The sequence below is a fragment of the Pseudopodoces humilis genome, chromosome 4, assembly GCF_049639895.1.
Source record: "Pseudopodoces humilis isolate 2021_Gansu_Grassland_sample_001 chromosome 4, ASM4963989v1, whole genome shotgun sequence".
Taxonomy (NCBI): Eukaryota; Metazoa; Chordata; class Aves; order Passeriformes; family Paridae; genus Pseudopodoces; species Pseudopodoces humilis.
The window spans coordinates 48,340,965-48,368,302 of NC_142203.1; the positions used below are offsets into that span (position 1 = coordinate 48,340,965).

At 35.1% G+C, this 27,338-nt stretch overlaps 1 protein-coding gene across 1 annotated transcript in view; it reads left to right on the plus strand.

The window, feature by feature from the left end:
- PTPRD (protein tyrosine phosphatase receptor type D) overlaps positions 1–27,338 on the plus strand; it is a 369,133-nt gene that overhangs the window by 60,789 nt on the left and 281,006 nt on the right. The window contains exon 2 of the mRNA XM_088054032.1: positions 22,288–22,455. Within this exon, the coding sequence (XP_087910158.1) occupies positions 22,371–22,455 (85 nt within the window). The 5' untranslated portion in view covers positions 22,288–22,370. The remainder of the gene's footprint in view (positions 1–22,287; positions 22,456–27,338) is intronic.

The window sequence follows — 27,338 nt, forward strand, 5'->3', positions numbered from 1 at the left end:
CACAGAATGGCCCCGAAATACGCAGTTCTTTTACCTTTATACTTATTTTCATCCATTTAACAATAGACACATATATTATTTTTCTTAATGACCCAATGACCCATCACCTCTGTGCTGCACTGCAGCATTCTCTGTCCAATCACTTACTATTACCCAAAAACATCTAGGAGAAGAACATGTAGAAGAAAGAAGAAGGGACAAGAGACAACACGCAAAATCCTCCATCTTGTCTCCTGTTCTCTGAACTAACTTTTTCACCAAGTGATTTAAAAAAAACTTTATAATCTACACACTTACACTTTTAGCTTTTTCCGTCTAACTTTAACATTTGTTTTCATGTATCACCATGAAAACATGCTCATGAATTTCATATTACATGAAATTCAGTGTTTTTCTGGGTCTTATAACTAAGAAGTATCAGAAACAAGGCACACACTGTATTCCAGACTCCAACATTTACTGGCATTTCACAGTTTATATGCTGTCACATCTGTATTAGTTTCTGGCAGCTGTGAAGGTGACTAAAGATACCTTTCTATTTTTCTCTTTATTCAATCAGTGCACTTAGTGTTATCTTGATGTTTTGTGGGTTTTTTGATTATTACTAAAATTAGATCTTCTAAATCATAATTTAAAAAATAATATTACTGCAGAAATTTTAATAAAGAAGGTTAACCAGAGAAAGGTTTTATAAAGAAAGTATGAATTACATACACCAGAGAATTAAGAAATTATAACATTACCTGCTGCTGGGTTTTATTTCTATTTACAGAATACTTTCTCTTGGATTTAGAATGAATTTTTCTTTGATCAGTTTACTCTTTCAAGCTTATTCAGTGCTATCAGATACTGTACTTAAATCCAAAGGGCAAGCAGAGGTTTATATTTTGATTTACTTGATCCCTTGCTGCCTTGGCTTCACATACTACAGTTTTGTGGTTTTTATGGTTGTCTTTTTTTATTGTGGTTTTTTTTTGGGGGGGTGGTGTTTTCATTTGGTTTGGTTTGGTTTTGGTTTTTTTACTGGTTTTTGTCTGTTTATTTGGTTTTGTTTGTTGATTTTGTTTTTTGTTCAATTTGGGGTTTTTGTTCTATTATATTTCAGCTGTCTTGGGAAAAAAAAAAAATCCTGCTATCCTAAGCACCTGAACCAACTATGTCCTCAAATTATCGGAATAATTTATCCAGACAATATTCAATTTGTACTAATTATCAGTATTATAATAGATATATGCTTTTAGAAAGAAAATAATATGACAATTTTTTAAATACAGGTATTTCTAGTTGTGGTTTGCAGTGTTCTTACTAGGCGTTCTGAGATTTTTAGCTGCATCTAAGAGGACAGGCACTAGCTGGGGGTCCTCCTCACATTAATGACTACAAGAGCCACCTGCTTGATTTATTTGTCACTAAGAGTGAACTCCTTGGCATGTGGTCATCTGAATACCTCTGTTTTGTCTGGAACTGGAAGAGGCGTGGTGTTTGAGGAGCAGTATTTCCAGTATTCCTGAGACTTTACAGTTTATGTTTTTCCAGCCCTTGTAATAGTTTCTTTTTCTTAGATGGTCACCAAGTGTAGAAGTGGATCCCTCTGCAGCAGTAATTAAAAGAAATACAGAGAACATGGATGTTGGATTTAAGCTTCATTTGTAGGCAGCACAGTAGTAGATGCAGTGCTCTGAAGCTGACTGTGAAGGATGTTGTGAAACACCTGCATGTGGTTCATTGTTCATGGCAACTTTCTCTCTTTGCTGAAGTAGGAGGTATGCTGACAGAGCTTCTGTTGCTAAGGCTGTGTGATATTAAAGGAGCTATTGCAATTCTAATTATGCACTCCTGATGCATTCTGGAGTGATTTACAGTCTTCCATAATTACATGGGATCAGGTATAAGCTACTAGGAATTTAGATGTTTTTATGCCTCAAACACTCATTATTAGTCACATATAACAGTAAAAACACTGATATTAATTACAGTGAAATATTTCAGGTGTTTCAACAATTGCTCTTTGACTTTATATTCCAGGCATTTTTGATACTCTGTTGTGTGAACTGACATAACCTCTGAAATAGCTGATTTGTTGTTTGACTTCTTTTTTTCAATAATTAGTTATTTTGATTTCTGTTTCCTGGAATCTCTTTTCCTACAGCTTTTCTGCTGTAGTTGAGGAAGAACTCGTATTATGCAGGGTCAGTCATCTGGTGTCACTTTATTTTCAGTGAGTTAGTCATTGAAGCATAACATAATCTGAAGAAACAAATGTTTAGGAACCAGGTGATAAACTTTTATTTTACAAGGTTTGTAGACAGATAGGTAGATAGATAGATAGATAGATAGATACATACATACATACATACATACATACATACATACATAATCGGTCCATACATATATATAGAAGTGTATATGTCTTAAAAATGCCAGCTGTTTGAATCTGAGAATGGTAACATACTTGATTGTCCATGGTATTACTTTTTTTCCAAACTACTTTCAGAAGATTCTCATGGGCTTTAGAACCAGCAGGAGGCATTGCTATAGTAGTTTGAAAATGCTCTCCCCAGCCAGAAGAACCAGCTGTTTGAAGTCAAGATTAAAGTGAGTAAGAGGTAATCAATCTGTGTAGACAGAAGCTGGTCTTTTTAACTGACAATAAATAAAAAGTCGTTCTTACAGTTCATGTAAATCTCACCTTAATCATTCTTTTAGCTCATTTTAGGAGCTAGCAACAATTACCCACCATTCTGTCTATCAGCAACTTACTGCTTATCTCTGCAAACACAGTATTCAAACTTTAGTTTTACATCTCTGAAAGGACAGTAATTTTCTGTGTCCTTGTTTGCCTCCTACTAAATTTAATGAAAGTTTAAGGAAAACGTATTCTGAATTAGGAATTAAAGAATTTTACATGGATTGTAATACTACTGGCATTGGTTAGGACAAGTACCTTTGAGCTTTGTAATGTATTAGTGCATGCTTTGATATAAATGCCCCAAAAGATGTCTAAAGAATTGCAGCAGAAGTGGGGATGAGAAGTACAAACTTAAGGATATGAAACATGCAGACTGAGAGTGCATATGGAAGCATACAGCCTTTTCAAATAAGACAGGATGCAGAAAAAAGGTCTAGGATTTTAGAACCTTGTTAAGTGGTACTTGCATTAACAACATTAAATAATATCAATAAATGATAAATACAATAATTAGAATAAGGAATATTTTGCTTAAAAAAGGAAGACCAAATTTCATGTTTCCAGATCAGCTAAAACACTTTTCTCATATTTGGTTCTTTGAAAGATTTTTAGGTGCTATAACACAAACAGTGTTGTGTTGAAGAACCAGGGCTATATTTGTAAAATATATATTTTATATATATAGATACAGATGCAGATATATAGATATAGATATATAAATATATAGATACATAGATATATAGATACAGGTATCTTTGTGTATGTTTTTTGGTCATCCTTTTAAACCATTAATGCATATGCAAAAGATTCCCTTGCTTAGACTGGTAGTACTCTGCTAAGGGAACAAAAAGTTTTGGTACATGCAGAACTTTATGGCATCAAAACGTCTCCTGAAATTAACAGAAATACTCTTGCTTTTAAATTTCAATACGTGATGTGTTATATTTCTTCTGAAATAGTTTAGCTGTTTTACAACCAAAAGGAATCTTTCATTAACTTCATATACTCAATTTGTGTTTCCAAATCCAGACGCTGCATGTGAGTATGTTCTCAGAAGTTCACAATGAGGGGTATAAAGAACACTTCAAAACACCTAAAACTATCTGGGTCTTGAAATACTGCAATGGTATATGAAGGTTGACTGAAGTTGTGATTAGCAGTAGGACTATTAGTGAAGCACCATGATTTCTTCTAGCATTGGTTTATTATTGTTTAATAATAATAATTATTATTGTTTTATAATAATAACTAACTTTATTATAAACATGTAATGTTTCATGTTGCTCGGACTTGTAAATGAAATCTAAGAGACTGTAATGTTGCTGATCTTCAAGAGATATTATCGGGGTCAGTAGATCATTATTGTTCTTCCCGTATCAAGTATGTAAACTCCATCATAAAAAAGCACTGGTTTGGAAATAATAGGATTTCTATTGCTGTGTGAAGTTTTGGAATCTATCTCAAAAGGGAGAAATGACAGCCACCTGTAGTAGTAACTTTCAGAAGTCTGGGTACTTCATGTCTTCCTGAGGATCTCCCAGATTTTATTACTCAAATAAGGATTCAGTAATGAATGTGTTTGCTTATGCGTGTGGTGTTTGGTTGCTGATGGTAGGTTTTTATTCCTCCCCCTGTCGTCAGAAGATTACTAGAGTTACTATGATAATTTCTGCAAAGGATCTTGTGCTTGGCTGGCTTTCTATAGCTTCATGATTTGAAACTAGCGAGGGGATTCAGAAATAGTTACTTTGGACTCAACCTTCCATTTGCCGTAATTTTGAAAAAAATTCAGTAGTCTGTGGAGAAATTCTCTTGACCTGTGAACAGTTTCCTGACCAAGAAGGCAAGACCTTACCCTATTTTCTAGCTCACCATATTCTACTCATTGAGTCTTTATATACTGTTTATATACTGTATATATATTTTTTTAAGCGTATGGGTTTTGCAATTTGCTTTGCTGTTTTTGTTTGTTTGTTTGTTGTTCTTTTTTGTTGTTTGTTTTGCTTTCATTTCTGTTGGGTTTTTTTGTGTGTAAAATGTATTTATAAACCAGTATAATGTTTTTTTTTAACTATGTGGACGTGCTTTTGAAGCAGTTTATTTCTGCCAGACAAGGTAGTTGAGGTCATCCACACTTTGAATGAGAAGAAACACCATTTGACACCACTGACTCTTTCAGTTTGATTTTGTTATTACTTTAGCTTTCTAACTTCAAATAAAGAAGACTTGTTAAGTAAAAACTGAGAAAACTAATTAAAAAAATGCCAAGATAAAACTTCATTTTTTTGAAAACACTATTGATACTATATTCTCCCAGTTAAGACTAACAATGACATTAAACTGTTAGTTTTGTACTTGCCATAAACTAAAAAAGTCTTTTAAGTTTACAAGGATAACACTGTTCTATTCTGTTTGACAGAGGTAGGAGAAAAACAAAGAAACTATTTACCAGGCTAAAATACTGACTTTAAGCAAATAATCTTTGACTTTTAGCATTTTTAAATGTTTGTGTTGTATTGTAAAATACATATGTAAGTAAAAATACCTATATGAAATACCTCTCTCTGAGGTCTCTCTGGGACAAGTACATGAACAATCTCAAAAGACTGCACTGTGGTTGGGTGGCAAAATGAAAGGATCTTAATACATTTTACTCTCAGCCTTGTTTTTGTGATTGATTGATTGATTGATTGGTTGACAGATGGTGTTTCAGACCACTTTCTTTCTAATTTTCCAACAAACTTAGACTTGCTTTTGATATTTAATTCTGTTCAAGTAGACTACCACTTAGACTGCTCAGGTGTTGCAATGTTTAATCCGAGATTTTTAAGGAAGCTAGTACTATTTACCAGGTAGTTAGCAATGCTGCATGGCAAACAGTGTTAAAACCACGTGGAGCAGCCCACTGTAGTCATGTAATTAATCTCTTGTCAGTTTTAGTGTGGTCAGATTTCTACTTTCATAGAGGAGTTTCATGTTTGTGGAAAGTGTTTGCTGCTATGAGCAAAACTTGCTAGTCCAGGTTTTAACTCTGGTTTATACGTTGACTCTTTTCTGAAATAAGCAAATAGAAAACAGCCTATTAAGAATCTGCTTTCTGCTTGTGAAAGAAGCTGGCAACAGTAGATAAATAATCAAATCTTCAGTGGGTGCAGACAAATGGCATGAATTGAAAATTCACTTATATAACTATAATGAAATTTTTTTGCAATTTTCTATCAACTTAGTATGAAAACATGATTTAAAATTTGTTTATATTGGGAATAAATTTGTTTACTGACACCAATTGTGAGATTCTTCTAAAATATCGGTTCTAAAGTAGTACAGTATCAAAGAGTAGTGGTAGTACATATGGGCTAAAAGACTGCATTATATCGGGGTTTTTTTGGGGAAAAAAAGTGTTTCTTTGTTAGTTGCAGGACAAGTAATTGAAATTGGCCAGCCAGCTGAATTCCATGGTTTCATTTTGACTATAGCCTTATTCAGGGGACTTTACATTCAGAATTTTTCTACCTGTATTCTTTAGAGTATAGATAAGATCTTGGATTTTAGAGAGCAAGGATGGTATTTTAGTCTTTTGGCTATTAATGATAATAAAATCAAATCAAGATTAAAATATACTCTTAAATCAAGAGACCATCTTTCTTTTGGTTCTCTGATTTACAATTCTGAGTGATTCTGTGTTCTTCACAGTCTCTCTATTCTTTACATTCTAGTTTATTTCCAAGGAATTGAAATTTACTCCAGGTAATTTTTGATGGAATGTTACTGCTTTAGCAAATAACGAAATCAGGGAAATGTCCAAATGTGTTAAAATTTATATGTCTGTTCTAAAAAGGGTTTGTTAAGATCTGTAAAAATACTTAAATATTTTCTTTATAAATTATTATAATTATTAATAACTGGTATTAGTTTGATACTATTTTAGAATGTATCAATAAAATATAATTTTACAAAATTGAAGGAGCAGCCTTTGGAATTTTACAGGCAATTGTATTTCTTCATTTTCTCTATATTCATATGACCTTTTCAAAATTTAAAAATACTTTGCAATTTTAGATTGCTTTATTTTTGTGCCAGTTTAGAACTAAGAATGAATTTCTGCTTCTTACAGACCTTCAATGTCCAATCTGAATAATGAGCTATATAGAATGAAAGAGAAGTGTAGAACTTTGATGCCATACCAGACATTTCAAATGATACTTACCTCTCACTTTTGTACAAGGGATAGTGATACCTATTTTTTACAATAGCTCTAATTGACGAAGTTAAACTTAAGCAAGTCTTTCCTCTTTCCAGGTAGAAAGATACTATTTACATGACCTTAGGTCACTTGTGTGGTTTTGGAGTCCTTTCCTGGCTTAGTTGCAAAGAGAATATTTATTAAGAAAGGGAAAAATGTCTAAGCAGTTTTTTTCACTGACTAGAAAATCTTTGTGCTTTCACACTCAGCTGTAGGAAGAGGTATACAAAACAATTCAGAAGGATTGTAAGTGTTAAATAAACTGGGATTACAGCTATTATTAAGTGGAGGTCTCAGAGTTTCTAAGCAATATATTTATTAAGTATCCTAAAATATATATCTATTATATAAAAAATAAATAATTGCATATCTGCTTTATAGTTTTACAACAATATTTTCAGAATAATTGTTATATATAAAGTAAACAACATACAGATTTATGTACACATCATTTCAATTTTTTGTGTATCCCATCTGCTATCATGTCACTTTCTACTGATAAAAATTCAACTGACTACTCAGGTTCTTTGAAATGAGAACATAGTGGAAGCACTCTGGAGAATCATCCAGAAGGAATTGCTAACAAAAACAGGTGCATTGGGTAAGAGGTAGTATTTACCAGATTCAGTCCACTGCACTTCTTATTTGAAAGACATGTTATATATCTTTTAAATTTAGCTTTATATCTCTTTTTTTTTGTCTTGTTCTGTTTTTTTATCATGTCAGGCTTGGGAAGTGAATATTGTGAACTGCAAATAGTTTCTCTGAGACAAAGGCAAGCTCAGTCAGCAGAGCAAACTGCATCATGGTCTGTCATTCACACTTCAAGTAATGGAATATTAAAACAGTGATTTTACTGACTGTTGATGTAAAAGGTTTTGATTCTGATACAAGTGTCCTCCCTGAAGTTTGGGAGTTTTTTTTAATTTTATTCTGATTATTTATGGATGTATAAGAAAATATATCTCCATGTCTGTAGAAATACACCTACATCTACAACTAGATGTATCTCTGTGCAAAAATACAGATTCACCACATCCAGGCATTACAAAAAATTTGATTTAGTGTGTGACTCACAAGAGACATGCTGAAATCACCTTAAGGAAAGAAATAAAGCTTCCTTTTTAGTTCACAGTTTATTAGAAGAGCGATCAAATTGGTGTGCATGCACCGTAACAGGAGAAAGTCTTGCTAAAAGATATATTATTTTGCCCAAGAAAACGACTTCAAGAGTGTAGGGGAAAAAAAAGCCACGAGTCATTCAAATAGGTTTTGTTGTCGGTAGTCTGATAATTAGACAGTTTGATAATTGCCACTTGCATGTTTTATATAGATAAGTGTGGTGAAGATTGGCGTCCTGTTGTAAAGCGGATATCAAGTGTTTTCAGGATGTGGAAGTAAGAACTGTCTTACAGATACATTTTCAAAGGAAGTTTACTATTACTCAGTACTCAGTAGAATGTCCTCATGACTTTGTTTAAAGGTGAGCTTTTTTTGTTAATTCTTTTTTTAGCTTTTTTTTTTTTTAATTAATATAAAGATCTGCAAACATCACTTAGAAACTAGAGAACCATCCTTTGAGGCAATGGAGGGATCAGTCCATTTATCTCAACCGCTTAAACATGAAGATTTGTTTAAATGTTTACTGACCTTTCTGTAACGTAAGTGGAATTTTGGGTATCTTAGATTCAGTTAGGATTAGAGTCCAATGTTGTGACTGTGATACTGAGTCAGGAAAGAACCCTTTTAATATTTATGCATACAGAATTTACTCATGATTGCAGGTCCATTAGTAAGCCATAATTCATTTCCATAGATAATTGCAAAGTCATAGCATGGGAGTAGACACAGTTGTATGTGTGTGCAGTGGGGTATTCCTACAGAAAAGTAGCGTAATCTTTCTGTGTGCTCATATTTAACATAGATGTTACTACCAGCATATATTCACAGAATTCCAGTCTCTATTTTCTAGAATACATTTTCAAATACGCCTAATTTCTGAAGGATTTCAGTGTCTAAGTCTTCTTGGATCCTGCTGTGAGGAAAAGGTAGGAAGCACTGAGGGTGACAGCTGTGATTATTAAGTTAGAAGTCTACTTAAGAGACAACAAAATATGAAGAAGAACAGTATCTCAGCAGATTATTTTTTATTATACTTCTGTAATTAAGCAGTATCAGAATATTGAAAAAATTATAGAATTATTTAAGACATTTAGTTAGTATCAAAAAATGGGAATGTGAGTAATATCAAATACCAAGAAATTCTGTGTGACAGTCAGAATTGCAGAAATTATTGTAATCAGTTTGATTATGATTCTTTGCTTTTAAGTTTAATGAGTTTTGAATGAAATTCCACATTTCTACATTTGTCCGTTCTGTGCAGTGATCTGGTTTAACATAATAAAAATCTTAAGTCTTGATGTTAAGTGTGAAGATTGGGTATCAGTGTTAAGATTTTTATATATTTTTATTTCTTTAGGAACTTAAGAAAGTCATCTCTTTACCCACTGGAAGAGGTTTAAAAAAAACCGAGCAGAATATTTGTTTGAAATAATTTGAGAAAGATTTGCATTTCAGTTAGAATTTATCTGTTGCTGGATACCAAATTCAATGCCGAATCAGATGACTGCTTTGGCTGTTGTGTAGATGTGCTTGTTCAAGATCTCAACTACAGAAATAAAGGCAACTTGATTGATAAAAATGAAAAAAATTGATGATGCAATTCAGGAACAAATGAATTGTATCAACATATTCCAAATCCACAGATAAGATGTAAAACAAACTGTGTAGATGAATTCCTATGTAGATGAATTCAAGCCATCTTCCAAAAGTCATTGTAACTTTTGGTATGTTAATAAACAAGTGTATATCTTTGTCCTAGATCCCAGGTAGTCTGTGACACAAAGACTGGTAGAAGTTTGGTCTGGAAATTTGGATCTTCCATTGCAACATTTCAAATAAAATTGTTTGATGTGGAAATGTCCGTGTGGTAGTACAGTAGTTGTGACATGACTACATGACTAAATCAATGTATCAGGGCTCCTTATTTTCTGGCCAAAGGTTTTTCCAAAACATTAAAAAAAAAAAACAAAAACAAAAACAAAAGAAGAAGTGCATTCATTAAAGTGTAAAAATAGTGATTCACATTTATTTGATATTTAATGGAGCTGACTTGCAAAAAATAAAATTAATTCTTGAAGCAATTTAATATTTTTTTGGTTTCAGAGTCTTTAAAAAAGGAGAATGCAGCAATGGCATGATTTGTGGAAGTAGTCCTGGTTTCCACGGTGCTAATAAGTAGGAAATGATTGTGAAGTAAATTTTACAAAGAGTAAGGTAACATCACACAGTGGACTTCAAAATTCATGACAGACTCATCTACAGGTACCTGAACAAGACCACCTTTATGGAGTTTAAATTTTGTTTAAGGCATAAAAAATGCCTTGCTTTCTTCCTCCCTTTGACCTTTAGCCTGTGAAACTTGAGTGTTTCTGTTTCAACAAACATCTTTGACCTTGTGCTGGCAGGAGTGGAGTCTCTTGAATGCAGAGATTAGGACTAAGGTATTCTGGTTTTGGATATCAAGGGGTTAGAGATTGTTTGGGATACATCCCTGCATTTTCTCACTTAATCCAGTTGTTTCTATTATTCTAATTTATAAATAATAAATAAAATCGTTATCCTCATGTATCTTCCAGCACTCTCAGTGAGCAAACCATTCAAACTAACATAGCAGCTCAACAGCTGAGTAAGTTGCTTTAGTAGAAAACTTCTTGTAAAATTGAGTGCTTGCTGGAGTATGCAGAGCACTAAGGAAAGGAAATACTCATAGTTTTTTCTCCTGACTTCTAACTCCTGAAATCAAAAGCACTTTCCCTACCCACTCATTTGGTATTAAACTTCATAAAAAATGAGTCGCTTTTCTTGGCAGAAGGTGGTTTTAATAACATTATGATATACATAAGAGGGAGTCTGAAACGTGAGCCCAAGCTTGGACATACCACCAAAATTTTTTAGCATTTTTACATATGCTGCTAACGTTATGCAGAGCATCCATAATGTGCGCCTTTCTTTAGAGGTTTTGTGTTTTGTTTTTTTTTTCTTTTACAGTGAAGAAGTAGGATTGGAAAATGTTTTGGAAAATGTTTCTGTTTACTGACTACAAGGTCCCAAAGTCATTCACATCTGGATACTTCAAATGAGGCTTTTCAAGATATTGAAAAATTGGTTACAACTGGCTGCACACCCTGACAGTTGAAAATAAAACTCCCATACCAGTCATAACTAGCAATTCAATTTAACTTAGGCACAGTGAGAGCAACAAAATGTAGTTTCTTTCCAAAGAGGCGACAGTGCAGTCAGAACTTCTACAGCTGCCTTTCATGCACTGATAATTAAAAAAAAAATCAAAACAAAGTCCCTAACTGGAAAGTATACCCTCCCTTTATAATTATCTATTTCAAAGCTGTAATCGAGCATTTCATTATAAAGATGCTAATCAATCCAGAAAAATACTCCTGGGACAGCACACAAACCCAGAGACATATCAGTTATAATAGAAATGCTGCAGAAACTTCACTGGGTTTATAATAGTTGCTCATGCATTTCTGTTGTGAAAGATGAAACTCCCACAAGTGCCTTGCATTGTTCCAAGTAGAACATCAGGCTCATCTTCTAGCCTTAAATGTGTTGAAAAATAGCTTTGTTATCAGTAGAAATAACCAGAATGCACTCATCTAAAACAAAACAAACAAATAACCACAAAAAAACCCCAAAACAACCCCCCCCCCCCAAAAAAAAAAAGTTTTCATTCATCTGGTCACATTCTTAGTTAAAACTAATGATTGTGAGTATATGAAGCCAAAACTGGAATTGTCTTTCTAGGTTATATTAGATTTTGTTTTCAAATTATTTAGCATATAATTATTTGAAGTACCCTCTAAAATTTGTTACTGAGATTTTATCTCTGTGAGATAGTGCCAACATTCCAGAGGAATGTTGAGTTCCCACTGCCAATTACAGCCCTCATTCATCAACTGATGTGTACTGCCTTGTTATTTCCACAAAAGACTGACATTCACAACCTTGTGATACGTGTGGAATTTAATTGTCACATGGGTGACATTTTTCAGGGGAAGGAAAGAGGTAAACTTTTTTCTGCCTGTGTTTAGGAAAGAGTGTTGTGGTAACATGGATGCTAATGGTGCTAATAGACAGTAAAGTTATATGGGATGTTTCCTCCAAGTAACATGAATAGTTTTGTTTCATGTTCTAAAAAGAGAATTAATGTAAGCTGGGTCTTTAAAAGTCTTGAAATACTTCAGTATGGCTGTCTGAAGGCGTGAAGTTACTTTGTACTTCTGTAATGCCATTCTATGGTATTTTGTACAGAAAGAACATGGGGTAAAATTCTGAAACATTTTTTGAAAACCACCTATATGAACTTTTTAAGTATTTCATTAGACTCTGTATTTTCTAAGTTGGATTAGTAATGAAACCAGTTCTCTACTTTAATTAGTTCATTTAATTTCATCATGGATAAATATAAGGTAGCTGAAGGTTAAACTCTATTTAGTTTCAATCTCATAGCAGTATGTTTAGTGATGTTTACTGATGCTACTTTCCATCTAGAAATTCTGGAAACAAAAAAGCTGAAAGCAGAGGGAAAATGCAGAAGTCCTGGAAGACTTCATTTGTGCATGAGGCACATGTCTGAAAGGCAGAGAGGTTATCTCTCCTACTTCTGTCTTTTCACAAAAATTTCAGCTCTGCAGTTCTTTTTGTAATGGTGTATGCTTATGTGTATACACAAGTGTGCATTTGTGTATGTTCTTAAACATTTGCTTTGCTGGATGTTAAGTGTGTTGTTTTATTTTACATCTGTATGTTTTTTAATCCTTTTGATGCTGAGATTATGAAAGATACTAAAAATCTGAATGACAGGGAGCTGTAACCTAAGACATGATCTTCTGTGTCATCTATGCATTTTTTATGAAAGGTGACAAACATAACTAGGATAATAATATTACTTTTGTGTCATATCTTCAGTCCGTTCCTTTTTTATTACTTTTTACTGTTCATTTAGAAGACAAACTATGAGTAGTGCCTGCAGTTGGTTATTTCACCAATTTAATCTTCTGTAATATTTCTTTCTCTGATTTTTCTTGCTCATTTATGAAAGAAGAGACTACAGAGTGTTTGTTTCAGAAACTTGTGTCATGTTTTTAGCAGTGAGAATGATAATTGAGCATATATATGAACCAATAGTATGCAGGAAATTCTTTAACAGGATGAAAACTACTCCAGTGTATGGGTAGCAAAACAGTTTTTTGCTAAATATGGCATCACTCAATAACATTGTGGCATGCCCTATACTCATCACAATGTGCTTTTGGTATATATTTTGTATAAATCTCAGAGATATTTCCACAGCTGTAAACAGTAGAGTTCAGATTTATTTTTTCTCATATTCTTTGTAAAAATAATGTTCATTTGGGTGGTAACACATACTCTTACTTTGTTACTGAGAACTGACAAAAAGATGCTGCAAAAGAAGATGAAGATTACACAATGTCAGTGTGCAATTAACAAGTAGGTTAGAAATTACCAACTTGTTATGGCTAGCATTCTAATTTGTAAGAATAAACTACAAGTTAGTTTGTCTTTAATATCATCAACCCAAAAAGATGAGTGCTTGGGAAGCTGTTACAGGACTTAGATTTGAAACATTCTTGCTGAAATGTTTCCTGAGAAGAACATAAACCCAGTGAAGAATATATGGAAAATCCATAATTCATTTTAATCTATTCTAGTACTTTGTAACAGAGTTGTTAAGAGGATGAACCACAGGCCTAAGAGGGGATTTTTTTTTATTATCATGTTCTTGTAGCTAAGACATATGCGTGTCAAGTTTCCTGGGCAAAACATTGTGTATGAAAGCTCTGGGTATGGGAGCTGCACCACTTCAAAGTGCAGAGAAAATCTTAAAGTGAAAAATGAGAAAGGAGTGCATGTGTACTGGTTAATGCTTTGTACAGTGTCCAATTGTTAGGTTGTTTAATGTTTAGTAATAGGTTTCACAGTGGAAATCTTTTGTTGATCTCAGTTGGCTTTCACCAGATTAAATACAAGGGGATTAAACTTTCTGCTTCTTACTTCCCATTTGAAGGGGATTGAGGGAGAGGTTCTGTGAAGCACCTGGAATGCCACTTCAAGTGGCCCTACTAAGCCACTAATTTCTTCTAATTACAGATAAATCTATAGTAGCTAATGAGGTCTGTAAAGAAAAGCATACTATGAATCATGCTTTCTGGCTGATGATTTTACGATTTTATTTGGTATGAAACTGGCTTGTCAACATTATGACACCAGTTTGGTGTCTAAAAGTGTACCGATTCACTTGGTGCTTTCCTTAATAAGGAAATTTCAACAACAAAATATCTGTAGGTTGTTACTGCCTTTTAGCTGTCTTTTTCAGGATTTATAAAATTATCTTTACTTTTTGTCTGAGTGTAGTAAAACATGCATTATATTACAATGACACTTTGTAGTTGTTATCTTTTTTCCAAAAGAAGACCTGTGGACAACCATGCACGATTATGCTGTATCTTAGTATGGGAAATGCATAGTGCTTCTATTGCTTCAGGAAGTTTTTGTCTTTTATTACCAAATAATTTTATAATGCCAACTACTTTTGAAAAATAACTGTTTCAGCTCTCCATCTCTTCCTCTAATACAATTGTATTGCCATCAGCAACAATATAATAAAGTGCAGTCAGGCTAAACTAGCTGCAGCTAGATTGCTGTCCTGTGTGTACTGCAAATTCACTGTCTCAGTCAGTCATGCTTCAATCTGATTAGCCAACAAGTATATTGGATAGTTTTGAAACAGAACCATTAAGTGAAAAAGAAAAAGAAAAGCCATAAAAGAAGAAATTGCAGAGAATAGAGGAAAAATGCATTGTAATACTGAAGTTAGATTTGACTTCTTAGCTTCAAATTTGCAAATGTATTTCTGGTTTTACTTTGGTATCTGTGGTACCTGGTATGCTTCAACCATGCCCAATCCTAAAGGCAAGGAATAACCTGAATTTTTCACAATATCCCTGCTGAAAAAAATATGGGAAGGGAAAAATTCTCCTGAAAATAAGATGGTTATTGCGATGTCAGCAATATTAACAAGTCTGTGTCATGTGCATAGCAGTGGAGCTGTAGAATCATGTTGCTAGGTCATCCACATTCCAAACTCTGTGAAAGAAGTAAGTCACAGACAGATGCCACCTCTGACAGTAACTGTGGTCTCAAAACTCAGCTGCTTATGGTAGAGTGTAGCTGCTCTTGGTAGTTGTGCTTTTTTGTAAGACTGCTGGGAGAATGTGTTTGAAAGTTGGTTTTGGAGACACTTTTCCTGGGAGTGTCGGAAGAGTATGTGATACATGGCACAGTAGCTCTAAGAATGTTTTTTTTATGTGGCTCACATGCTCATAGATTTAGCCTCTTCTACAAGGTGGTAGCTGCACAGCTCCAGCGTTCAAATAATGTACTAAACAGCCAAAGACTAACAAACTGTATATGGCAAATACCCTTGAACTAATGATACGTTCTTTCACTTTTTGTTATTTTGAGGCAAACAAGACAAAAATCAGTCTGTAAATGTTTTTACATAAACAGTCACTGTGTTGTTCTTAAACCAGATTTCAGAGGAAACAATAGGATCTAGAACAACTTATGTTGCAAAAGACATGTAAGATTGAGTCCAACTGTTAATATAACACTAAGTCCATCACTAAACCATGTCCCTAATCACTATGTCTGCATGTCTTTGAATATCTCCTGGGCTGGCAACTCATCCAACTTCCCAAGGAAGACTGTTCACATCCTTAGTCACCTGTTCAGTGAAGAAATTTTTCCCAGTATTCATTCTAAACACCCCTTGCACAACTCAAGACAGTTTAATACTCTTGCTCTGTTCAGAAGAGCCTGATCCCCCACCTTACTACACCCTCCTGTCAGACAATTGTAGAGAGTGGTAAGGTCGCCCTGAGCCTCCTTTTCTCCAGGCTAAACACCCCCAGCTCCCTCAGCCACACCTCACAAGACTTACCCTCCAGACCCTTCACCAGCTCCATTGCCCTTCTCTGGTCTCACTCCAGCACCTTAGTGACCTTGGAATGAGGGGCCCAGAACTGAACACAGTATTTGGGGTGCAGCCTCAGCAGTGCTGAGTACAGGGGACAATCCCTGCCCTGCTCCTGCTGGCCACACTATCGCTGGCACAGGCCAGGATGCCATTGGCCTCCTTGGCCACCTGGGCACTGCTGGCTCCTGTTCAGCTGCTGTCACCAGCACCCCCAGGGCCTTTTCCTCTGGGCAACTTTCCAGCCACTCTGCCCCAGCCTGTGGCACTGCCTGGGGCTGTTGTGACCCAAGGGCAGGACCCAGCTCTGGGCCTTGTTGAACCTCACAGCACGGCCTTGGCCCATGATCCAGCCTGTCCAGATCCCTCTGCAGAGCCTGCCTGCCCTCCAGCAGATCAACACTCCACTCCCACACAGCTTGGTGTCATCTGTGAGTTTACTAAGGGTATGTTCGACCCCCTCATCCAAATCATAAGTAAAGATATCAAATAGGACTTGCAGATATTGATCCCTGTAGGACACCATTAGTGAATGACCTGGTGATTCTTGACGCCTTAGTATGGATTTCACCTTGGTTTTTTCCTGTGGCTGAAGAAAGAGTAAAATAACAGTTTAGTAAAGATACGTACTTTAGCTCCATTTTCTTTTTTTTTGTAAGCTGCTGCTCTTTTTTCCCTTTTCCATTTCCCTTTCTCTCTCTATCTGTCTTTTAGGGTGTTTGTCTTTCATCTTTTTTATTTTTTTTTTTTTAAATTTATTTCTTCTTTTCTTTTTTGTTTGCTTGGTTTAGGGCTTTTGTTTTGGGGTTTTGTTTGTTTGGGTTTGTTTGGGGTTTTCTTGTAGGTCTGTTAATTTTTATTTTAGCAAGTGTCAGAATAGAGTTTGCTTTCTTTAATTGCTCATATGGGCAAAGTCAGAGGGGGACTGTTTCAGGTTTACTGTATGCAAGTAATTTACAGGACCCAATACTGGGGTATTGGCAGAGTTTGTGTTTGTTCAGGCAAGAAGTCATTCTTAATGGACGATGTTTCATTTGTCTGCTTAGTATCTGTGGCTTTGTAACATGGTTTAAATTATTTCCATAGGTTCTCAACAATACATAGCTTAATACCCATAGACAGATAACATGGCATGCTTTTCTCATCAAGAAAGAGATTTCCAGCTCAGCACTTCAGCCACTGCCAGCACAAAGTTTTTTTCTTGAGCCATTATTTGGAGGCACAAACTTAAGAAGTTAGGCAATATTCTAATGAAATGTTTATGCGTCATGTATAAGAAAAGTTCTTATGATCTTCAGAAGTGATTAAGATGGCAGGAAGTTGTAAGCGTTGAGACACCTGTCAACTTACAATTGGTATTTTAATTCATGATTTAGAATGGAACTGAAACTGTATCAACATTGGGCTAGGCAAAATTTTCTCTGTAGGGTTTAAGATTCCATGTGAACATAAATCTTTTTGTAAGCAAAAAACCAGAAACCTTTAAACAATTTTCTGTATGAGAAAACCATCCCATTGATGTGATTTCAAGGTACTTTGCTGTCATTGAGTTGATTTATTCACTAAACAATTTAATCTATTTCTTCAGTTACCAAAAAATATGCTCTGTTTTTCATGGTAACAGAGGAATCTTTGTTGAAGTCTAAAATAGAATTACAATGTAGAGTCAGATTGATATATTAAATTGTTTCACATAGGCAGAATTCCACCTAGCAGTGCAACTCATTTGTGCTTTTACAGTGATGTAGTTCAAATGCTTGCATGACATCAGAAACCTGCTGCTTCAGTATGGGTGCTTACTCACTTTGGAATAACTGTAACAGAGAAATTCAGCAATGATAGACAAACATTAGGGTGTATTGTTATCCAGAGACTGATAAGACTCTTTTGAACACTCAGCACAGCTGCCCTTCAGATTTCCTTAATCATGTGTTTGTATTTTGGATTTTTTGAGAATAAAAGCATAATGAAACATGGAACTTTTCCAGCAGGTCAGCTGTGAAACATTTATCATGTTTAATCAATAAAAGATGAAGCAAAATGTGTAACTTCTGCTTCTGCCAGTTGCCCTCATTGCTTTGGAAAATACATTTAATTCTCTTTAAAAGACATTTCTTTACCCAGAGGTATTTCTGAATTGATTTTGATTAAAGAGTTTATGAGAATTAATTTTATGCATTATTTTCTATTCTTTCTAGTAATGATTCAGCTGTCAGTTAGGTTTTTGCAGCCAAGACTTTTCCATGAAATAAAGACTTCCATGAAGTATTTGCACCTTTTCCATCACTAATTCTAGTAATATTTTAAATTATTTTTTTTGTATTTCTTTTCTTGCATTTCCATGGTATTAGAAATCTGAGGTTTGGAAATGGATGTAATTCAGGATTGTGGGTGTGATGGATGAAGTGTAGAAACAGAATTTCAGCACAGTCTTTTCTTTGAATCTTTGCTTCCATGTATTCTTAGAGAAACACCAGTTTGTTTGTTTGTTTGTTTTAATATAAGGTATAGCCAATTACTTTCCTGTGGGGAAATATGGGGGGTTTCTGTGCGAAGTCCTTGAGACAAACCAGAGATGACCATGAACTAAAATCTTATCTCTAAACAATTTAAAACTTTGGAAAAGTTGAACCAAAAATCCCGTTTGTAGCACAAATGAACTCTCATACCTTCATATTATTCCCTTTCTTCCAAAATTTTTTAAGTTTTTGCTTTGCGATTTTTGTCAATGTGGCTCCCTGCCTCTGTTACAAGTTCTTTTTTGTCCATGTTCAAGTCTTTTCTGACAACGCTTCCCTGCTGGGCTGAATTTCTGTATTAGCAAGCATTTAAATGCACATTCACACATTCAGGCATGGAAAAACAAGCTGATAAAAAAGAATCAGTGTTTACTTTTCTTTTACTTTCATTTATTTTTTTTTAATTTCTAAAATTTGCCCCCAGGTATGCATTTCCTATAAATGTCTTGGAGCAGGAGCCATCTTGTGAGTACCATGATAGCACCTTAAAGATTATTTTTGCTACTAAAATAAACAGACTGCAGGGAAGCATTCCGGTGTTCAGATGTTTCATTCACCCAGTTGATCCTTTTGAGGATAATTGGTGCACGTGCCCATGCCCTGGTACTATCAGCTGCTATGCTCCTGCTGAGGAGAATTCTTTTTTGTTTCTGCATTGAACACTCTGGAGAGCTGCACATCTGCACTTCTACTGATCCTATTAATAGATGCCACTAATCAGGGAAAATCTATCCTCTTACTTGTGTGTTATTGTTAGATATATTACCTTGTTTCATAGATAGCTCTTTTAGAGATATTGGAAGAGTAATTTTTGATTATTTAATATAGCAGCTATACAGTACTTAACCTAAAATAATAATAGCTTTTATTAAAGTGTCATCAAGAGAATTTTTTTTTTCAAAGAACTGTTGACCTTTCTGTAATTATTGTGATTGTCTGCCAAGGATAAACCTCAAACCTCATCTTTCTGCCCTGGTGCAGTGTGAATGTTGTAAAAGGGGTTGCTGATAAGAGTTCCTCACCCTGGATTAATTCTGAAAGGCGAGTATTGGTCCTCTAATGACAAGGCTAGTGTAACCTGGTGCTGCAAATGCTGTTTGTGTTTTCACTGCCTTTGGTACCACACTCAGGTAATGAACCATCATCAGGAGGAAACAGAAAAGGAAAGAAACAACATCATTTAAGACTTAATAATGCTTTAGATGAGTCTTTCTCTTTGGAACTACTAAGGTGTCTTGATTTGGAAGCTGATAGTTGACTTGATAATTTCATTTAGCTCTTTTAAGGAATTGCATCTTCATGTGACTTTTCACAAAGAAGCCAAGTACAGACCTACATACCATGTGATATAATATCAATGTTGGTACAGTTGTCAGTAGCAGGGTCTGAAGATTTGTTTTCCTTGTGGGTGAAGCTAATACAGACTTTTGTGGAGAACCTAGATAGCACCTGAATGTCTCTTGGCTTGCATCCCTCTATGTTACCATCCCATCACCTGAATGCCTCAATTAACAGTGTATCTTCAACTTGAAAAAACTACTCAAACACCATCCTAATTCTTGTGCTTATGTTTCCTTGAGCTAAAATACTCGAAGTTCGCAGGTAAAGAGGGAGAAGAAGCAGCAAGCAAATGGTCTTCTGGGAACCGTAGTGTGTTTATCAGGTTAGCTAAAGCCATGACTCTCAGAAACATGAAAGAAAGGGAGTACTGAGGGCTTTCATTTTATGGCCTGAGTGATAATGAATATTACCTTCAAAGCAGACATAATGAGTGCAGTATTCCCAATTGGTTGTACGTGCATTTAGAATGAGAGAACAGAAAAAATGAAAAAAAAAAAAAAAAAAAAGAAAAGATAAAAAACAAGCTCTTTTTTTCCTTTCAGCCTTTTCTTTGCCAGGTTTTTTGATACATCCCTTCATTTGCAGACAGCTTGTAGAGGATAAGTGCATATTCACATATCTGGATCATAAAGTTTTTTAAATTCCTCTTTTCCCCAGACAGACAGTAATATTTTTCCTCTTAGCCACCACATTTAATATTTTGATGGGAGTGCTTGAAATGTATGAAAAAAATATGCCCCTGTGCCTCATTAAAAAACTGTATTGTGTAAAACAAGTACGTTTGTGGTCACCATTTTTTCCCCTTCTCTGCTGCCCTTACTATCAGGATTGTTTCCTCTGTGCTTCTGCCCCTGAAAGGAGTAAGGGAGTACTTAGTACCTACCACATTTCTCTGTTCACCTTCACACATCAGCTAGTGTGGTTGTGTACTAATGAAAAGATAGTTTTGTTCTTAAGGGAGCTGCCTTTACAGATAGTTCAGGATTCCCCTGTAACTCCTGCATTCCAGAAGAAGCAAAATAAAAAAATCACCTCTTCCTTGAAAGTACATTTCATATATCACCATCTTCGTGATACTGTTGGAATCATTACACAGCAGTTGGCTCTGATACGCTTACACAGACACAAATTGAGTCCGACAGGACTGGTGTCTCATGGACTTTGCTGTCATTAGAAATGCTGGCATGAAGATGGTAGCGATGAAAGGGGAGAGCTGGTGCCTTTAGCATTTTGCCTATGAAGATTTCTTAGGTTTGAATTTTTGATAGCAGTAGCTGATTCAAAAGATACTTTTACAAAAGAGATTCATAACATAGCATAGATTTCTACCAGCTGCTCATGTCTTTTCTTCCTTGAGTAAATTCTTTTGAACGTTTCCCTGTACTGAAAATGGACTCTTTATGCCACCCACTAAACTGTAAGATCTATTTAGTGGAATAATAATTAGTACACTCTTTTCTCTGCCCTCTTGGTTTTCATCTTTACTGCAAGGAAGCCACTTGTGTGGTAAGGAAGAAGGTAGAATCAAACTTAACAAAGCTTATATGCTGCAGATCCTTCAGAAAGTGTAGTTGCATTTCACATTATTTTGGTGCCAGTGTCAGGCTGCTTAGGGATATCTCTAGTATTTCCTGTCTGAGGAGGAAAATATTTTTCTATTCCTTAATTTGTGTTAGTGTGGCATATTTGGACAAGGATAAGACACTGTTTTTTCAAGTCAGGTACTTGAGCTGTAGTTCTACCAGTGTATCATATTCAATTATGCATTGTAATAAACGAGACGGATTGAATTTAGATCTCAACCCTTTATACAATGCCAGATTTCTGTTTTTCTATTACGCATCATTCAGATATGTGCAGGAAGTTGTGACAGGAATTTTAACCTTAGAATGTTGCTGAACTATGCAATATGTTAATAATATGTTCTGATGTAGATTTTCCAGTGTTGTTCTTACCAGATGCCAGGGTATCTGGGGTATCAACTCCCTGTTTGCATGTGGATTTGCAATGGATGTCTAAGCTGCTTTGATTACCTTCTTGCAACATCAGTTCCAGTGATGTCTTAAACCTCATCAGCTATACTAGTTTCTTTGATTCAGAACATACTGTTATTCTAACTAAATATTCAGGATGTGACAATTGCTTGATTATGTGGTAAACTAAGAAATGTGTTCTAAAAACACTTACATATACTGTGTCTTGGATCATCTTGTATATACCAGTAGCCTGAAATTAATTTTGTTTCTTTCTGCCTTACTCTTTTGTCTTTAAAAATTGTTTTTCCTCAAACTGTGAATATGTAAAAAAAATAGAAAGGCTCCGGGCTATTTTTGCTAATTGTATTCTTATCTTTTCACAGGCTCTGAAAATACTCCATCTGAAATTTCAGACTGGACAGACTCGCAGTGGCTTCTAAGCCAGTGAGAACAAGGCTGCGAAAGCATGCTGGTGCCAAGCTGTCAGATGATGCACGTAGTCAGGCCAGTGGTGGTGCTCCTGTGCTTGCTGCTCTATGCTGATGCTGAAAGTAAGCTTATTATTCATTTATGCTTAGGCCTTGGCCATCGTGAATAGTTTTGTTTTCAGCTGGTGGTTACTAAGAGTCTTGGAATGAGTTTCTTTTGAGTGATTCTTCAAACACTTCAAGGTCTTCTATAGATCACAACCAGTATTTGAAAAGGATTGTTTATGCAACTTCCTTACTATCCTTCTTCTTAATGCCTCTTTTCTTAAGCATGGGATGGTTCATGCTAAGATGGTGCAGACCACTGTCACAAAGTTCCACAGTCAAAGACCAACCTCGTTTACCAGACATTGGTCAAATACCTTAAAGATGTCTGTCATTCTTTGAATATTTCTGTCTTAACTTTGATAAAAGAAAAAAAAAAACACATCCTCCTCCCAATTAATATGCAGTCCAATTAAAATTCCTGTCCCTTTGTAAGTGCTGCAACAGCTGTTCTAATGCATTATTTCTGACAGCTGTTGCAGAGTACAGTATCCAAACAAATCAAGCAGAACTGACAACTTAGTGGCTGGCCTAAACATGTGACAATTCAGTGAGGAAAGGCACCTATGTTTACTTGTACTGAGGGGAAGCTACTGGAGTTTGGTCAATTAGGTTATCTATTAATGGGAAGATAATATCTTCTTTTTAATTGGGAAATCATTAGGTCTGCCTTGTTTACATCTGTTCCTTCTCCCAGCTGTCCTTTGGCTTCTTGCAGAAGTAATGTGAAAATGAGAAAAGCCATTTGTTTTCCACCTGTTGATCTGCAGGTTTACTGCAAGCTGGCTGGCTGACTGCTAACATTCATTTCTTTGAGGGATATTTTCCTACTTTCCTGTTAGCTCCTGACTCTATGCAGACACATGACCAATCAATAACTTTGTTTCAGCTCTGTATTTAGAAGACTTCTGTGTTTTTTCACAGGTCTGTTAAATTAAGTAGAAACACAGAGTAATATAATCAGCTTTAGTAAGTCTGGCCGTATCCGTTCTCAGTAAAGCATGCAGAGGAGCTCTTTATCACCCCACTTACCACCTGCACTCCAGGTAAACAGAGTCACAGCAGTAAAAGAGATACAAAAATTTTTAAGTTTTATGCATTATAAGATTTCCTTCTTTTAAGTGCAGCTATGTGAAAGTGAAATACATGGAGGAAAAAAAGGACAAAACATACATGTTTGTTGTGTACTGACAGCTGAGATTCTTTGGCCCCTTTCCAGTTAGATAATGACCAGCTGGGATCATTGTATCTAAGGTGAAGCCAAGGACATTTTAACACTTTAGCCAGCAAATAATTAATTGGGAAGTGGGCCCATATGTTGGACCGTTTTGCAGTTGTAGTATTCCACCTATTTAAAAAGTTGTAAGAAACACAAAGATCAGCTTTTTCTGACAGTTTCTCTCAGAATGAGATTATGATTCTCAAGTATTAAATATACACCAGCTTTTAAGTTCCTTAAATAATTCTATGCATTTTATGGTATCAATTAAATTGCGTGCCATCTATATGTTTATGTGACTCCACTTAGTATTGCATTTATACTGTGAGGTTAACTTAATGTTCTTCTATTTTACCAATTTCTTTGAAGGTCACGATATAGTCACTTTTTTGTCTTACATTATTTGGGACACTCACTGAATCTCCACAGACATAGTTATTTTATGACAGGATGAGATAGGATAGCATCCATGAGCCTTCTGTATGCAGACACACAGAAAGACCTGTCTTCATCCATGATTGTCTCTCCTTACCTGAAGAATAGTTCCTGCTGTGCTGAAGTTATGCTGCCCTCTGCTCTTGCAGATACTCGTGCTCCTGTTTTGTCTTGCTTTTTCTAAAAGTGTCCCAGACCCTACTTTAACTTAGTGCTTTTCTTGAAATCCTTCACAAAGAGTAGCAGGACCACATTGCTTCATTTTAATGGGGAGAAGACAGAAGGTGAGACAAAGGGAACAAAAAATTATCATTTTTTTCTCTGTCATCCTGTAAAGGTTATGCTGTCCTTTTTCTGCCCTTATTCTCCTGTTGCTAACATCAAAGCACTGCAGAAGAGAAGGTATATCTAAACAATGACACTACATTGTACACTTTCTAGAGTAGATCCAAGTGGGTAAGGAACTCATGCTCTTCCAGTCTCAGTGTCAAATCACTGCGAGCAGGATCCAAGTAGCAAGCCAGCTTAATGCTACTGAAGTGATAGTCCTTAGTACTTTTCGTTTTAGGGACAACCTTCACAGCTGAGAGAGGCAGGGATTGAGATACTTTTGTTCCACTCCATTGTTGTGAAAGACCCCACAGTCTGAAATGTGTTGGCATGGGCTGATAAAGGTACTGTGTCATCAAGCATGTGTGAAAACTAGGTTTGATTCTTTCTCATAATCCAGAGACTAAATTTACGCTTGACTGAGAAAAATAAGCAAAATTGAAAGGTGGCAAAATTATGTTTGCTGCTTTTACCTTTGGATGTTAGTAATATGATGTGATACTTGAAAATACAGGAAGTTAAAAATCTTAAGAACTGTAACTATTTTTTTAGATGTCTTTTATGTTTGGTATTTGTAGGTTCAGTGCACACTAAGAAGTAGCAAAGCACATTTTATCTGAGGATAGAAAGTACTTGTTTGTTACTTTTTATTGGGGAACAGCAATCTCATAGTCTGCAGTGTTTTTCATTGGGTGAGCTGTTCTCAGTAGTGTAGATGGCAATGCTTCACCACATCTACTGAGATATTAGAAATATAGCTTTTTTTGCCATAAGAAAAGTACTGGGTTTTATAATGTTTGTTTAAATGAACTGACAGAACAGTAACGATGCAGAAGCTTTATGCAGGTTCATCTGTTTAATGCAAGATGCATACATGTTTCAGAGACTCTTGCATAATATATTTCTTTAAAAACTATCAAATATGGTACATTATTACTATGTGTTTCTGACCTTGCCAAGGATTACTGAGCTCACTTAACCACTGAGCTCCAATAAGTATAGGAAATATAAAATCCTTCCAAAAGCATTGTTTGTGGTCTTTCCTAGTACTCGTTTTTGAAAAATAAGGGTTTAATTTGGATTAATAGAATCAAATATTTTTCTGCAGATAGTCTGCATCCTGCTTTTTAATAATTGAGTTGATTCTTGTGCGTCCTGTTCCTTTTCTGTAATGAGAAAGGCCTGACCACCAGCATTTCAGATTTCTCTGCTGCATTCCAGTAAATTTGTCTGTTTAGTGCTCTTCCTTAATTCTTGAAGCTTCTTCTTCTTTCTTATATACCTTCTGCTCTGACATTTTTCTTTCGTTACTTCTTTGGAAATGCTGTTTTAGAAGAGAAGCAACAATTCTCTCTTCCTTCAGCAGAAGTGTTTGCAGCTTACTGAAAAAGGCAAACAGAAATACTTACTAAAAACAATGCATTTGTTGTATATTGCTTCTCTTCCTGACTGTTTGAAATGTGAATAATGCTTAGTTTGTTTTCTGGCTTCTAATGCATATTGTGACAGTTACCATCGTGCAGATAGCCATGGTACCATCATACCATCATCTCTAGGCTAGGATAAGTTTTGACAGGTCAGTGATGACTTACAACAGATGTTGGGATAATTGAGACAAATTCTTGTTTAATAGATAGTAATTTAGAATTGGCGAAACAATTTTTTTGCTCAATATTTTTTTTCTTTTTTTCACTTTTTAAAAAAATTAACTTTTTAGGGAACATGTGTGTTTTTCCCTACTAATACCACTCTTTCTCTTTAAAAAGTTTATGTTCTCCAACTAATGGAAATACTAAACTACCCAACAGATCTTTCAAAGTAACTAAATTGCAGAAAGCAGTTATGTTATGGTAAGTCTTACAAGTGGACATATATGGTTCACTGTTCCAGAATAAGTCCATGAACACTATATGCAGTGAAGCCCAATATGGAATTTTTTTACTTTTTTTGTATGTGTCCCTTGGATAATTTGGAATCTGAATTTTTTTCAGAGTAAATTAGATTTACATTCAAACTCCGACATCTTTGAATAGATAATTTCAATCAACTGCTTTCAGGTATGGGCAGTGAGAAGAAAAACTTAAAGATAAAATCTTTCTCTTCTTTATTGGTTATTTTTTTACACTATCATTTGTCTATATTAGTGCCGATAGCATGCACTGTGTGTAAGATACATCCCTTTGGTTATATTTATCTTTTCCTAATAGTGATGATGTGTTCAAGAGAGTTGAACTATAAGCTGGGGATTTTTTTGGGGAAAAAAAGGGTTCCAACTTTCTTTTATATTCCTTTTTTTTTTTTTTTTCCTGCAGGAATTTTGGTATGCTCTCTTCAGTTCTACCCTAGGACATTTTTTCTGTTGATTTGATGAAAATTGCTATATACTGTTGCAAGAGTAATTTTATACTGGACTTCTTAAATACGACATTACATATGTCAAATAAACCACTCATCAGTTAAAGTTTTAATTTTAGGGGAAAGTGGGACAGTCATACCAAACCATTCTAGATGCATTCATTTTGCTCAGCAGCAAAGTGAAGGCTTTGGAATAAATGTGATAGTTGAGATTAAGAGTCAGGGAAAATGAAAATCTTATGCAGTCATTCCAGACATATTGACTTAGCTGCAGAAATTACAGGTAATGAAGCTCTTTGCATGAGCCAGAGTTTATCCAACTTTTCAAATCCTTAAATTGATGCAAATTTGAGTAGTTTAATTCCAGCAGTAGCCATAACTACCAACATATTTGTTTAACCTGATGTAAATTATCAAGTATTAACAGCAAAATTGTGAATAACATATTTCAGTTTAAGTAATTTTTAAGTATGCGTTTTGATTATCTGTAAATCTGTACATAAGAAAACATTTTGAAATGTGATTTGTGTATATTCTGTAAAGTGTAGATTCAGAATTAAAT